This window comes from Bos javanicus, chromosome 15 (genome assembly GCF_032452875.1).
Source record: "Bos javanicus breed banteng chromosome 15, ARS-OSU_banteng_1.0, whole genome shotgun sequence".
Classification (NCBI taxonomy): Eukaryota; Metazoa; Chordata; class Mammalia; order Artiodactyla; family Bovidae; genus Bos; species Bos javanicus.
Window position 1 is genome coordinate 22,067,531 of NC_083882.1, and position 16,093 is coordinate 22,083,623.

The window sequence follows — 16,093 nt, forward strand, 5'->3', positions numbered from 1 at the left end:
TCAGATGTTTGATGAAGGAAAGAATTTGATGTGTTGAAACATTAACCCATTCCATATGAATAAATAATGATAAAAAATCCTGCATAGCTCTGCTGTTTTCATATTTCATCCCTCTTGCTCACCCCTTATTTCACTATATGCCTTTAAGCAGAAAGCTGCAGACTGTGAACAAAGCAAGTTGTCCAGATTCCAGTAAGAAATAAAAAGACTTTTAAGTGTCTTCCCATTGCCTGATAATTATTAACTTGTTCAAAAAATAGCTACATGTCACTGGGCCAGAGAAGGACACAAAGGTGGTTAACAGTGAATGCTCTGTAGTCAGATTTGGTTCCTCTTGCAAGCCTGCAGCTTAGTATAATTTCTAGCAAGATCCTTAACATCCTACCCTCACTTCCTCCTAGAATAAGGATACCTTATGGGGTTATTAAGAAGAAATCATCTTAGGAAAGCTTAGATCAGCTTCTGGCACTTTTTAAAGAGACGATGACAACATATTCATTCAGCAGTCCTTCACTGAGTGGCTGTCAGTGTGCTGAGTCTGGGGTTGCAGTCCGCTTTCTGCACTCTCAAGGAGTTTAGTCTGATAGGGAAGACAGATAAGTAAAACAGAAAGAATTGCTATTCTTCCCTCGAATTGAGTAGCTTACTCAGCGGCTACTGTTTATTGAGCACCTGCTGTGTTTCAATAGCATACCTAAAGCATTATATATTATCTACTTTAAGTGTACATATCTACATATACTCATTATATATTGCTCATAGTCACTTTGTGGAGCATAGACATTGTCTCTATTCTGCAAGTAAGGAAACCAGGACTCTGAGAAATCAAGTAATGTGCCCAAGATCACACAGCTAAGCGGAAAACCCAAGATTTGCCTGACTCCAAAGCCTTCCTTGGAGAAGGCAATGGCACCCCACTCCAGTACTCTTGCCTGGAAAATCCCATGGATGGAGGAGCCTGGTAGGCTGCAGTCCATGGGGTCGCTAAGAGTCGGACACAACTGAGCGACTTCCCTTTCACTTTTCACTTTCATGCATTGGAGAAGGAAATGGCAACCCACTCCAGTGTTCTTGCCTGGAGAATCCCAGGGATGGGGAAGCCTGGTGGGCTGCCGTCTATGGGGTCGCACAGAGTCGGACACGACTGAAGCGACTTAGCAGCAGCAGCAAAGCCTTCCTTAACCCATAGATCACATGATTACAAATTAAATATTTAATGCTTTGACAGGGTATAGACAACACCCACCTAAATGCTATCATAGTAATTCTGACGCACCTGATAGTGTTGCGGTGCCTCTTTGAATGTCCTGCAGGCTCAAGTTCCCGCTTTCTTCAGCTACCTGCAGGAACAGAGGTGACATGGGTGTAGCACTCCTCTTCTTCTAAGGTAGCAGGCAGCTTTCTTTTCCCAAATGGGTACAGCCGAGGTTGAGTCTAGGCCACCATAGGCGCCCTGGTGCTCTCCTAGTTTTTCTGTCTTCCTGCCAGTGAAGCGTCCAGTGTGGGTGCTGTGAGGAGGGGAGTCCAAGGCAAGTCCCTCTTTGAGTTTGTTCTACTTAAACTCAAAGGGAGTCGGGGCGGGATAGGGGGGAAGGGTTTCAGATTGAAGGGGATGAGAATGGCTCTTTGAGACATTAAAATGTTACAGTGCTATTTGGAGAGTATCCTCAACTTACATGTGCTGAAACTCATCCTGTGATTATGGTTTAAAGGACAGCAATTATTGGACCTATTTCAGGATCTCCAAACACACATCCCAGAGCTTCTTGTGCTTCTCCATGTGACTGAAATTAACATCTTCCTCTTTAGATATTATTTGACCGTCTTGTCTTTGGCTGGTTTGAGTGTAGTTTTTTAGAAAATGAGAAACACCTGTCAATATGAATACATGGATTGTGATGGGGTGTGAATTGTTAGGTTTGGAGTGAGCTGAGAAGATAAGACCTCTCTGACAGTCAGTTTGGAAAGCCAAGTGTAGGACTGAACTGTAGGCACGTGATGGAGGGCGGCATTCTCGTTGCCTTGCGTTTCTGGACACCAAGGATGGGCCACACCACTGTTCCTCCAGCTTTAGACACACCGTCCCTCTCCCCACGTGCACCATCTTTTCTCTTCTGAACCCTTAAGCTTCTTTTTTCTTTTTAGTATTTAGCTGTTTTTCTTTCTAGTATTTATTTGTTTGCTTATTTATTTGATTGTGCCAAGTCTCACTGAGGCATGTGGAATCCTCCATCTTCACTGCAGCACACGGAGTCTTTCAGTTGCATCATTCGGAATCCAGTTCTCCGACCAGGGATTGAACCCAGGCCTTCCTGCACTGGGAGCCTGGAGTCTTAGCCATTGGACCACCAGGAAACTCCCTCTCCTCACCTTGTTTACCCTCCCAGTGTATTTTCTCAGGAGCCATTTCTGTGAAGGGCAGTCATTGGTAATGATGGCTTCACTTCAGGAGAAGGGAGCTAACACTTCACATCTACTGTGCTCCAGGAATCAAGAATCTTACGTTCCTAATCTCATTTACTCCTCATAGCATCCTATCTGGGTAGGCAAATTATCCCCACACTTATAGGTACAGAAAGAAAGATTCAGGAAAGTTAAATAACTTTAATTACTAGACAGCTACTGAAGCCCTCACGCCCTAGAACCTGTGCTCTGCAATAAGAGAAGTCACCGCAATGAGAAACCCACGCACCGCAACCAGAGAGTAGACCCCCCTCCCTGCAACTAGAGAAAGCCCAAGCACAAGCATCCGAGATCCAGCACAACCAAAAATAAAAATAAATAGAGAAGTGCACCATAGTCTCAAGGTGTGAGTAGAGTGTGAGTTTCTGTTAACTTACTGGATCTGCACAGCAGCCTGCTGGCTACACATGTTGCTGTGTTACAGCTGTGGAGCTTGAGGCTCAGGAAGACAGCCTGTGTCCCACAGTCAGTCTGATGCAGGAGACTTGCTTCAGCCCCTGGGGGCACCTCTGAAAGCTCACCCTGCAGTGCAGACACTGGCCAGAGGAGAGCCAGTTCTTATCACTAAGATGTGTCCTTCAGTCAGGAGTCTGTTGCAGCATAAAGAGTATGGCTGTAACTTACAAAATAACAGGAGTTTGTTCCTCGGCTGAGAACACGGAACTGTGTGAGGGCTTAGCAAAAGGTCACAAGCTTGCATTTACACCAGAGTGCTCACTGCGTTTGTCTTCCGTGGTAACTGTCATGTGTATTGAAGGCCACAGTGCTTCCAGAGTGCATGCTATATATCAAAGCTGCAGATTTGGTGTGACTGATATCATAAGGGGAAGGCCATTAACTGTTGAGAAGTATAATGCCACCACATTACATAGATGAGTAAATAAGTGATAATGATGATAAGTGGCCTGTGGTCGAGCCGCAGAGCCATCACATGTTAATGAGCTATTCAGATGAGTATCTGTCTATTCAGGATGTGGGAGCCAACACTTCATAGAGTTGTTACTTAGGAAACACTGTCCTCAGTTGCCTTAAAAGGTTCTCTTGCTACCTTGGAGTAATGGCTATGAGAGCAGCCAGTCCCTTGGTTGTGTTTAGGTAAATATCTTAGAGTTTTACTTATTTGTTTCTTTCTTTAGAGACTGTATAAGCTCAAGAGCTCTTAATCATGGAGTCATTGAAATTCTAAAATTAGCAAATTCAAGCTGGTTGTCCTTAACAGTGGAATTTTTCTTTTCAGCCTTAAAAATAAATGATTTAAAGTCCTTTTTCCAGTTTCTCACTCATTCTCTTTGAGAAGAAAACTTAATTCATTAACACATTCATTCAAGAAATATTTATTGAATGCTTAATATTTGCTATTCATTGTGCTGAATGCCCACTCCAGTACTCCTGCCTGGAAAATCCCATGGATGGAGGAGCCTGGAAGGCTGCAGTCCATGGGGTCACTGAGGGTCGGACACGACTGAGCGACTTCCCTTTCACTTTTCACTTTCATGCATTGGAGAAAGAAATGGCAACCCACTCCAGTGTTCTTGCCTGGAGAATCCCAGGGACGGGGGAGCCTGGTGGGCTGCCGTCTGTGGGGTCGCACAGAGTCAGACACGACTGAAGTGACTTAGCAGCAGCAGCAGTAGCAGTGCTGAATGCTAAGGAAACACCACAAGTTACATGCCACCCCATGCTCACAGAGTGAATTAGTAGTGGTATTGTCGATACAGCGTATTATAAAATTAGTATGAGAAATTCAGTATAGTTTGAGAGCATAGATGAAAGTAACGTTTATTTCCATCCCACTAGATTTCGGTTTTGGAAATTTCTTTAAAAGTGGTGAACTGCTGGCAACGTGGTGTGGCAGCCCCCCTTATGCAGCCCCAGAAGTCTTTGAAGGGCAGCAGTATGAAGGACCACAGCTGGATATTTGGGTATTTCTTTGCTTTGCTGTGTTAAATGCATCTATCATGATAATACTGGGTACGCTGGCCCATTTTGAAGCTCTTGGTACCTAACACATAGATAGTAGTTCATACTTTTCCTGTCCACTGGCCTGTAATTAGTCAGCGTAAAGATTCTAGGAAAGAATTTCTAGGGGAAGATGTTACCATCCTAATATCAACAGTGATTTAAAGTTTAGTAATCAAAATGATTAAGTTTAGTTCTTTTGGTATTTATTATAGGATGCTTTATTGCAGTAGTCAGCATTCCAGCTTTTTTGTTTTTTTCTGAGACAGTAGTAAATTCAAACAAGAATTTTCAGTCCGTATAATTTTAAGAGCTTGAGGATATTTTAGGAAAACAAAGCGCGTTCAAAGTTCTCAGTAGAAAAATGACAGCCTTATTTTCTTCCACAGAGCATGGGAGTGGTTCTTTACGTTCTTGTCTGTGGAGCTCTACCATTTGATGGACCAACTCTTCCAATTTTGAGGCAGAGAGTTTTAGAAGGAAGATTCCGGATTCCATATTTCATGTCAGAAGGTAACAACCTGTTTATCTTAAAATTGTGCTTTACAGAATTTTTTCTGAAAATGAATGCCTAAAGAAAGGCTTCTCTTTTTCTAAGAGTTTGGGTGCTAAATAAAGTGACCGAATCACTTTAAAAGTCATAGAAATAAGCAACCCCCTCCATGTAGGTGAGAGAAATTCCAGCCTTCCTACTTGTAACTGGAACAGAAAGTGTCCCAGATTAAGAACAGTAAATCTTCCCGTTTGCCCTCGTCTGTGAGTGTCCTACGTGTTTATTTTAGCCTTTGAGAGGCACTTTGTAGATGCAGATTTACAACCATGTCACTCTTAAGTATGAAATGGATTTTCCCATATCTTCTGGTGGGAGGTTACAAAATTAAGCTTTTTATTTAAACTTAAAACCAACTAGCAAAACAACTGAATTAAGATGAAGTGCTATAATCCCTTCCAGTCTTGTACTGAGTTGCTGCATAGGCAGCAGTTACGTTCACTCAGTTTAGATTTTGGTTATCATCCTTAACTTAGCAGTTCCTAGTAACAGAAGTAATGTTCTAGTACTTAAGAAAGTAGATTTTGGAGCCAGACCACCTGGTTTAATCCTGAGTCCACCACTTACTGGCGGTCTGACCTTGGCAAGTTATATTTCTATGCTTCAGTTTCCTCACTCTATAAAATGGAAGTAACAATAGTTGCTAACAGGGGTGTTGAGGTATTAATTAAATTCATCTGTGTAGAGCTCTTAGCATGGTGCCTGGCACTTAACTCGTGATGGAAGGTTAGCTTATGCGGGGTAGTAAAGAGGGTGCTGTCAGCTCAGAGGATAAGCAAGAGCCCAGAATTGCAGCAGTACAGTTTACCTAATGTCATCAGAAGTAACTGCTGTTTCACCTACATTTTCCTCAGTTGCACTGATATGGAGAATAGCAACAGTCCCTTGGAGGGCTCTTGCCTCACACAACCTTAGTATATCAGCCTCAGAAGTGACCGGAAGGATCCATTGCTATTTGCTTGTTCTAGGAAAAAGACTTTTTTTTTCTCTTTCTTTAGTGGAAATCTAAGTCTGTGTCTAGATATTTTCAATTGAGAAATTCAATAGAAAGGTTCGTTTAGTACAGATTTGAATAGACCTACACCCTCCTGTTTTTCTTAAGTATTCATTCACGGAGATGGTTAATTTCATGGGTCACCATGCATCGTGTGAACTTGACGAATACAAATAGCTTTCAGGTTTTATTTACTCATTTGACCTTCTGCTTTCCAGTGGGCCCTGTGGAGGATACAAAGATTATCACCACTGTACAAAGTCACGAGTCAGGTAAATACGCCAAAGTGCAAGGAGAATCACATGACTTCCGTAACACTGTGTTTTCTGTAGATTGTGAGCACCTTATTCGAAGGATGTTGGTCCTGGACCCGGCCAAACGGCTGACCATAGCGCAAATCAAGGAGCATAAGTGGATGCTTGTGGAAGTTCCCGTTCAGAGGCCTGTTCTCTATCCACAAGAGCAAGAAAACGAGCCGTCCATCGGGGAGTTTAATGAGCAGGTTCTGCGATTAATGCACGGCCTTGGAATAGATCAACAGAAAACCATTGAGGTAAAGGGATTGGAGATTTGACTAAAGATATTTCAGGATTCTGTTGTATCAATACTTAGTAACTTAAAATTTTATTCTCATACTTGTCAACCTGGTCTTCTGGCCAAACCAGCACCTCGGCGTGCAGTTTAGTATTCCTGGACATTTCATCACACTCTATTTTTGTTTGCTTTTAATCAATATATAAATTCTTGCCTTTGCCCCATCAGCCAAAAAATTCAAAAGGAAGTGTTATGTATGTTTGAGGAAAGACAGTGATGGAAGCTTAGCAAATAAAAAGTAGAAAGTTTCTTCTAAGATGAAACATAAACTCTTATAGGTAATAAGCTAGTTTATATGGGATGTTAAGTGTGCAGATACAGAACAAGGCGAGAGCTAAACATAAAGGAAGAAGGGAAGACAGCAGGTTTAGGAAAACCAGTGGGATTTAGATGTGAGCTGAAGAAACTCAGAAGGCAACAACAGGTGGATTCCTGATTTGGAAGTTTTATGGGTCATAGACCTGAGAAGGTCAAGAACCTGGGAAATTGCTCATCAGCTTTATTTCTGTCCTTTAATAGTTAGCATATTCATAGGATATACATATTTTTAATACCTCCACAGCAGTCAAAAACAGTATTTTTAAGAATGAAGCATAACAAGAATATAAAATGCGCCCCGGTGAAGACAGAGTACTGTGGCCCGTGCTGCCTTTGCGTCGCTGTTGCCATAAGTGAAACCACGCTGCCCTGCCTTTGCCCACCACGCGCTCAGCGAGGTCTCTGTCCTTGCCCGTGACGGCAGCTGTGAGCGCAGTTCCCTTGGCCGGTGATGTTTGCTGCCGCTGCTCTGCACACGAGCTGCACTGCACAGCACCTATGCAGCCTGTCACGTGGAATTAGAAGCCAAAGGAGCCGCTGTTTTTCTTTTTCAATAGCGTCGTTGGAGAGCTGGCCAGCTAGGGATGTGAAAAATTGGGAAGCAACTTTATTTTCAAGGTTTCACGAGGGTGGGACTGCAAAAACAAGAGGAAAAAATTACCTAAGAATGGAGACACAGCGTCTCTCAACCTAGCGTCCAAACGTCATTCTCCAGCCCAAAATAATCACCAGAAATTTCCCCAAAGACTTTAATCATTGACCTCAGGGTTGGCAGTGCCTTGGGCTTGTGTCGAGGCTGTGGAATTAGAGCCTGTGGGCTCAGGTTGCTAACCAGCCTTACAGCCTAGTTACAGCCATGAGATGGGACCACAGTGACAGCGTTGGGGAACGCTGCATGAGACAATGATGGCGTTTTCTCTGAATGCAGAAAAATAAATGGATCCAATTAATGTAAAAGGACCAGTCAAGTCATTCAGAGGTATCACCCTTTATACAATTAATGAAGTTATCTGTCTTCTCTTCTGAATTCTGGAATACCTTTCATTTTGAGGCAGACTTTGCTTGTTACTCTTTTTTTTGTTGTTGTTGTTTTTTTTAAGAACACATGATCTCTTCCCTCCCTTTTTTATTTATTTATTTACTTATTTTAGCCAGACTCCTTGCATTCTGTTTTTTAATTTATTTTTTTATTGGATAATTGCTTTACAGAAATTTGCTGTTTTCTGTCAAACCTCAACATGAATCAGCCATAGGTGTACATATATTCCCTTAGGGTTTTCATTTTATTGAAGATTAGTTGATTTATAGTGTTGTGCTTTTCCCTCTTTTTTAGAAAGGTGTAAATCACTGAATTGGACTGAATTGGTTTTTATGGTTCTCCGCCTTTGGTACTTGTTTTCTCTTGCAGGCTTTGCAGAACAAGAGCTATAACCACTTTGCTGCCATTTATTACTTGTTGGTGGAGCGCCTGAAATCACACAGGAGCAGTTTTCCTGTGGAGCAGAGACTTGATGCCCGCCAGCGTCGGCCTAGCACCATCGCCGAACAAACAGTTGCCAAGGTAACGCCCTATTAGCCAATAGTCTTATCGGTGCGTGTGCCTGTTCAGACGTTTGACACGTTTTCCGTGGCGTAGTACAAAGGGCTAGGATTTCATCCTCTACACCTTGTTTCTCGGTAAAGTTTCTGTCTGTCGTTTACTAGGCTCTCAAAAACTTTACCATCTTCCTATTTGTAAGGGTTTAATTTTATTTCAGACAGTTTTTTTTTTCTTTAAGAGGCTTCTCTCTTTTTTTAAAATCATTCATTTATGTTGAGAATTAATGTAACTAGTCTATACATTCAATTTCATTTAATAAATTTTTATTGCAGATTTACTGTGAAAGCTTCACTTATTAGGCACTACAGGGAAGAAGATGTATAAAACGTGCCCTCAGGATGTATAAATGTGCCCTCAGAGTCATTACATTATAGAAGCAAAATAAGACAACATCATGAATAGCAATCCTTCAAAAATAATGAAAAGGCAAAATTTAGAAGATGCTATGAATGTCATCATTTTGAACTTGTGTAGATGTGTCATAGAACGTTTTTTAGAAAAAGGGCAAAGGGGAGAGAGATACATCTGATCGGGCAAGGCTTTGTGGGAGAGATGGCATTTAAGATAGAGCCTCACAGCTGTTCAGGAGAGGCAGCAGCTAGAGGCATCACACGTAGACAGAAGCAGTGTGACCAGAAGTACTCAAGTGGGCCAGTATAGACTTGTTCCAGTTAATTCACTTGAACTGAAGAATAGGGAAATGAAAGAGTTGGAGTGGTTAAGTTGAAGCCATGCTGTGAAGGGATTGAATGCCAAGGTAAAGGACAGAGTTGTTATTCAGTCACTCAGTTGTGTCCAACTCTCTGCGACCCCGTGGACTGCAGCACTCCAGGCTTCCTTGTCCTTCACCATCTCCCAGAGCTTGCTCAAACTCACGTCTGTTGACTCGGTGATGCCATCCAGCCATCTCATCCTCTGCCGTCCCCTTCTCCTCCTGCCCTCAATCTTTCCCAGCATCAGGGTGTTTGCTAATGAGTCGGCTTTTCTCATCAGGTGGCCAAAGTATTGGTGCTTCAGCTTCGGTTTACTAATAATTCAGGAAGAAATGAGGAACTGCTGAAGACTATTAAGCAAAAAAAGTGATAAAACTATATTGTACTTTAAGCTAAGCAATCTGCTAACATTGTGAAGGACAGACTGGATAGGGGAGAGAAGAAATTTGGCGAGCGCTATTAGATGATTATAGTTGATGCGAAATACTGACGACCAAACTAACATGGTGCCAGTGGAAGTAGGCAGGAAGGGCACGCGTAAGGAGCTGTCCCAGGTGGGCCCTGGCTGAACTCAGCCCTGGTCTGGAGAGGCAGCCCAGCATGGTGGGCTCTGGAGCACATCCCAGATTCTGCCATCTCCTACTGTGCACCTTAAAAAAGTTACCTGAGGTCTTTCTGTGCCTCAGTTTCTCAAGCTTTAAAATGGGAATAATTATAAGATGCTGGGACATTTACATTAGTAAATAATTGTTCAGCATATAGTAATAAATAATCAGTGATAAGTAATAAATAATGTTGGGGAGGAAGGGACAAGGAGAGGCGGCTCCATTGTTGAGCCCAAGGCTGAGGGAGTCACAGTGGTGGCGACTCAGCTGATGGGGAAGAATGGACCTGAGTCCCCAGAGAGAGGCTGGCGCTAAGGAGAACTGGGAGATAGCCTGTACAGATCATTCACACGATCTTTCAGGATTTCCATCTACTTCTGTGAGTACCGTATTTAAAGAGGGAGTAAGAACAAAAGAGGTTTCACTTTGTATTTCTTGTTTGGCAGTCCTGCAAAATTTATAGAATTATAATAGAATCTTGCATTGACTTCTCCAGAGTATGTGAAAAAGAAACCCAAGGAAATTGAAATCTTCTTGATTTTAATAGGCAAATGATATGCTTTCTTATACATACTTCAATATCTCAAATAATGTGAATATTGAGACTAACGTGAGTAAAATAATGTATCGCCAAAGTTCCAGATATTTGGGTTGAAGTATCTCTGAGCACTTGTAATCCTTCAAAGTGGAGCAGTATTGCTTTCAAGATAGAGGGGGTGACAAAATGAGAATTCCAAATTTGGGGCAGCAAAAGGAAAATGGAGGTGACCCTTCCCTCTTGAAAATGCTGCAGCAGAAAAATAAGTAGCAGGGAAGCCCCACACTGAGCAGCTGCCCTCCCAGGCCTCTGTTCTTCTGAGATGTTACACAAGTGAGGGTTACATAAACGATCCCGCCAAGCACACACGTCTGTTACTGCACATGATTTCCTTTTCACAGTTAAATTTGACGCAAGTTCCTTAGATCTCAAGTTGTATTTCATTTGGCTTGAGGTTCAGATGTATTAGCATAGCTTCTTCTATTTGATAATTACTTTTTATTAAAGAGCACCCCATGAGTTCTTTTCATTGTATACATTGACCTAAATTATCATAGAAAGCTATTTCCTGTGACTTGAAATGTATCTAAAGAGTATGAGTCCCGTCTGAGTGCTGAGCAGCAGGCACTGGGTTGAAGTTCTCCCTTTCCTATGAGACTGGGGTTCTCATGTTTATTGTTGCACTTGTTAAAAAATAGATTTCTCTGTTTTTGTGAATATAAATATGCTTTAAGTTTTAATAGAGCCTATCCCCTTGAATTCTTTGATGTTCTGCTCTCTTTTTAAAGAAGTGGCAGATCACGTATTACTTGATGGAGCGATAGGAACCAGGGAGGTCACAGGATCCCATGCAGAGGTCACATGAGCAGTGCAGTCAGGCAGAGCTTGGGCTCCATACTGAGCTGAGTGACGTCAGCAAGTCAGCATCTCTGAGCCCCAGTGTCCTTAACTATAGAATGGAAACAGCAGTACCTACTTACTTCACAAGTTTCCTACAAAGATGAAATTGGTTAATTGATTCCAGCGGTTCAGTTCAGATAGAACACTTACGTGCCAGACAGTGCCAGCCCTCCCGGTTTCATAGGTGCCCAGAAAACAAGTCTCTGGGAATTTATGGTGTAGTGATAAATAGCCCATGATTACTACTTAGAAAACAGTGAGATTCCCATCTTAGATGGATTGAGAGTTCTTATATTTGCCACATAGTATGCAGGAAACATGACATCTAATTGACTGTCAGATCAGATCAGTTGCTCAGTCGTGTCCGACTCTTTACGACCCCATGAATCATAGCACGCCAGGCCTCCCTGTCCATCACCAACTCCCAGAGTTCACTCAGACTCACGTCCATCAAGTCAGTGATGCCATCCAGCCATCTCATCCTCTGTCGTCCCCTTCTCCTCCTGCCCCCAATCCCTCCCAGCATCAGAGTCTTTTCCAATGAGTCAACTCTTCGCATGAGGTGGCCAAAGTACTGGAGTTTCAGCTTTAGCATCATTCCTTCCAAAGAAATCCCAGGGCTGATCTCCTTCAGAATGGACTGGTTGCCTTTTTATTGTGAATTCTCTCTACTAGGTTTTCAGCTGTCCTTCAGGAGCACTAAAGATTTTTTCTGATAGGAAAAAGCATTTTCATTTTAATGGTGCTGGAAAGCATAAAATCAGAAGAAGAGATTCCAGTTAATAAATATGTGATCTAAAAAGTTATTGCAGTTAGTGGACGTGGTTATTATTTATGACCACTCTTTTTTAAAATTTTTTATTAAAGTATAATTGACTTACAGTGTTGTGTTAATTTCTGCTATACAGAAAAGTGACTCAGTTATACACATATATTCCTTTCCACTGTGGTTTATCCTAGGATATTGAACCCAGTTCCCTTGTTGTTTATCCATTCTGAATGTAAGTTTGCATCTGCTGTCTGCAAACTCCCAGTCCAGCCCTCCTGCAAACCCCTCTCCCACAATAACCGCAAGTCTGTTCTGTGCGTCCGTGAGCCTCTCTCCGTTTCCTCGGTGGCTTCATGTGTGCCATGTCTTAGATTCCACGTGTAAGGATGTCACATGGTGTTTTCTTCCTCTTTCTAGCTCACTTCACTTTATCGTGATCATCTCCAGTCGCATCCACGTTGCTGCACATGGCATTATTTCACTCTTTTTATGGCTGAGTAGTATTCCACTGTGTGTATGTACCACATCTTCTTTATCCATTTGTCTGTCAGTGGACATTTAGATTGTCTCCATGTCTTGGCTGTTGTATGTGGTGCTGCTGTGAACATAGAGGTGTGTGTATCTTTTTGAATTAGTAGTTTGTTTGTTTTTTTTCTTTTTTGGATATACACCCAGAAGTGAGATTGTGGGATCATATGGTAATACTAGGAGAAGGCCATGGCACCCCACTCCAGTACTCTTGCCTGGAAAATCCCATAGATGCAGTCCATGGGATCACTAGGAGTCGGACATGACTGAGCGACTTCACTTTCACTTTTCACTTTCATGCATTGGAGAAGAAAATGGCAACCCACTCCAGTGTTCTTGCCTGGAGAATTCCAGGGACGGGGGAGCCTGGTGGGCTGCCGTCTATGGGGTCACACAGAGTCGGACACGACTGAAGCGACTTAGCAGCAGCAGTAGCAGCATGGTAATACTGTGTTTAGTTTTCTGAGGAACTTCCACACTTTTCCATCGTGGCTGCACCAGCTTACTCTCCCACCAATAGTATATGATGATTCCTTTTTCTCTGCACTCTCTCCAGCATTTATTTGTAGACTTTTTGTTTGTGTTAGTCGCTCGGTCGTGTCCAACTCTGCAACAGTTATGGACTGTAGCCCACCAGGCCCCTCTGTCCATGGGATTTGCAGGCAAGAATACTGGAGTGGGTTGCCATTTCCTTCTCCAAGGGATCTTCCTGATCCAGGGATCAAACCCTGCTCTCCTGCATTGCAGGCAGATTCTTTACTGTCTGAGCCACCAGAGAAGACTTTTTAATGACAGCCAGTTCTGACCACTATGAGGTGGTATCTCTTGGTAGTTTTCATTTGCATTTCTCTAATAATGAATGATGTCAAGCATCTTTTCATGTGCCAGTCGTGTTTATGGCCACTCTTGAAGAAACGGGTACTATCTGCTTGTTTGGGATATTAGTCAACCATCTATTTATTATAACAACATATTATTTAGTTCACTTCTTAGTGTTGGGCATGCTGTTTGAATACTTATACTGTAATTTGTACCAAAAAGATTTATTTAATTCCATGATTCTAAGAATCCTAAAAAGCAGACCTCTAAATCTGTCATTGTATTTCCTATGAAGTGATTGTCACAATAAAATGTCTTATGTCTCTGCCTTTACCAAGTTCACGGTAAGCTGTTGTAGTCCAGGTTGGATGTGAAAGTTGCCAAGAAACGTGCTATGCTTGATCTGGCCCAGCACAATCCTGCCATTTAAAAAGTCACAGCTAATAAGAGGAAGGAAGTGAGAAGCACACCCGACCCTAGTTGTCATGTTGGGTTCTCATTTCCAGCGCAGCGTCTCTAGGTAATGCTTTGCCCTAATAAGGAGCAGTCAAGTAAATTTAGGAAACAGAAATCAAAAGTTTAGCTTTATCCTTCGATTGAAAAGACAAGGATAAGAGCAGGAAGAATATATCAAATAGACTTTATTAGGAAGTTTAATTTTTACATTGTAGCTAAAACAGTTAATTTAAATGAGTAATGCTGGAAAGGGGCGGGGGGTGGGGGGGTGGGAATATTTAGTTTCAAAAGTGACCTGAGGAGCAGTGGTAGAAGAAAAGCTATTTCTTTATCTTTATGTATATAGTGCATTTTCTTACTTTTTTTTTAGCATCCGTATAATACCAACACTTTACTATTGCTATATTTTATTCTTTATTTCATGCAGTATATCTAATGATGTTAACATTGGAATATAAAGCATACTCTATATTCAAAGTATAGTCAAGGATAAAGTATATTTCTAACATACCCTGCTTTATTGAAAACCATCAGTCTGAAATTTTAACTGAGAACCATTAGGTAGTATCTGAGAACAGAAGTGTATATTCATTTTGCAGTCTGATTCCTATATTAAATTGTGTCATCATTCTAAGACTTCAGAAAGAAGGAGGAAGGAGGAATCAACATTACTGAGTGAAGGACTTTACACGTTGCCTGTTACAATCCTAACTTCACTGTGTAGTAGATATTATGCCCTTTTTAGGAGGTGAAGAAAATAAGATTAAAAGAGTTTAGGTAACTGATTAAGTTCACACAATTAGTAAGTGATGGAGCCAGAAATCAAACCCAGGTCTTGGGAAAGGAAAAGCTAGCATCATACCATTCTGTTCCTTTTCATTTTCACCATCCTGTATCTCCTGAAGCGATAATGGCAGGAAAAAATATAGGCCGTTCCTCTGCCTTTTAGAAACCGGTGTGATGATTGTTCCTTCCTATGTTTTGCAATGTCTGTTATGTTCAAAAGAGATCTAAGAAATTATTCTGCCAGTTTTAAAGAGATGGGGAGGAAAGGATTACCCAACAGTGTCATCTTCCCAGTCATTCCATACCATTAAGGAAAATCTTCTTTAAATGATTTTTCAAAGGAAGAGTTTGTAATACTTGTTTACTTAGAGGGTTTAATGGAGGAGACATGGAGAATGGACTTTCTAGAGCCGGCTGACTTCATGAACATAACTTGCTCAGCAGTAAGCATCTCTGTTTCTGCTGGACAAGCAGGCTGTGTTCAGTCTGCAGTCTCCTTCAGAGAAGGAAATTCCTGCCCTGGCCAAGTAGCTGCTGCTTCTCTCTTCTTCCTCTTCACACACATCCTTGCCAAGAAATATGTACCATCTCACCCCATACCACCAAAAAAAAAAAAAAAGATGCAGGTAGATAGCCCTTATTGCAGTGTACTTTTTGTTACAGTTGGTTGTGTGCGTATCTATCTCTGGTTCCATTTTGAGCTCCTGCTCCCTGAGACTGGGACTGTTCTATGCTTCTTTGTCTCTTTCTGGAGTAATATATTTAAGGATACGGATGATCCATGTTTGTTGAATTGGAAAAAAAAAAGAACATCCTTACCTTCCTTGAAAAGACTAGCTTTCTTGTCATATCTGTGAAAGTTATGCACCTCGCCGTGGGAACAGGAGTGAACTTCTGTACGACCTGTCTCAGAATGGTGGCAGAGGCTGCTTCAGATGGATACCTATACCTGTACATACTTCATCACACATTTTCTGGAGTTTCCAACAAATCAGTGTTTATCCTTTCATTGCACCAGGAAGAATTGTCGTATTTCAAGGGATTTGTACATTTATGTATATAGAGAGAGGATTAATGTTCCCGAACTTTCCATTCTTGCCCTATTTACAGGCACAGACTGTGGGGCTCCCGGTGACCGTGCATTCACCCAGCGTGCGAGCGATGCGATCTGCCCTCCTCCCACAGGCATCCACCGTGGACGCCTTCGCGTTTCCCACGTCTGGCTGTCAGGCAGAGGCAGCGTTCATGGAGGAAGAGTGTGTCGACACTCCAAAGGTACAGACGTGTTTGAGAGACTCCGAGCTTGCGGGTTGGCTGGAGCCGGCAGCTTGGTCTGCAGACATTGTACTTTGGCTTAGCTGAACTTTGTCATTTCCTCAAGGCGCTCAGGAGTGTTGTTTTTGTGCAGAAGACCTGAGAAACGTGTCCAGAGACGACCTCGGCTCCCTCTCCATCTTGTCTTCACCATGATTATGTAACTCGTCAGAGCTCATGTGTACTT

The 16,093-nt window shown here is 42.1% G+C and overlaps 1 protein-coding gene across 4 annotated transcripts in view; it reads left to right on the plus strand.

Annotated features, from left to right (window-relative positions):
- Window positions 1-16,093, plus strand: part of SIK2 (salt inducible kinase 2) — a 129,866-nt gene that overhangs the window by 97,339 nt on the left and 16,434 nt on the right. For all 4 annotated transcript variants that reach the window (XR_009741087.1, XM_061440260.1, XM_061440262.1 and 1 more), the window contains exons 5-9: window positions 4,261-4,385; window positions 4,812-4,935; window positions 6,299-6,519; window positions 8,287-8,439; window positions 15,703-15,867. Coding sequence is in view for 3 of the 4 variants with exons in the window: in XM_061440260.1 (XP_061296244.1) it covers window positions 4,261-4,385; window positions 4,812-4,935; window positions 6,299-6,519; window positions 8,287-8,439; window positions 15,703-15,867 (788 nt within the window). In the remaining variant the exon portion in view is untranslated. The remainder of the gene's footprint in view (window positions 1-4,260; window positions 4,386-4,811; window positions 4,936-6,298; window positions 6,520-8,286; window positions 8,440-15,702; window positions 15,868-16,093) is intronic.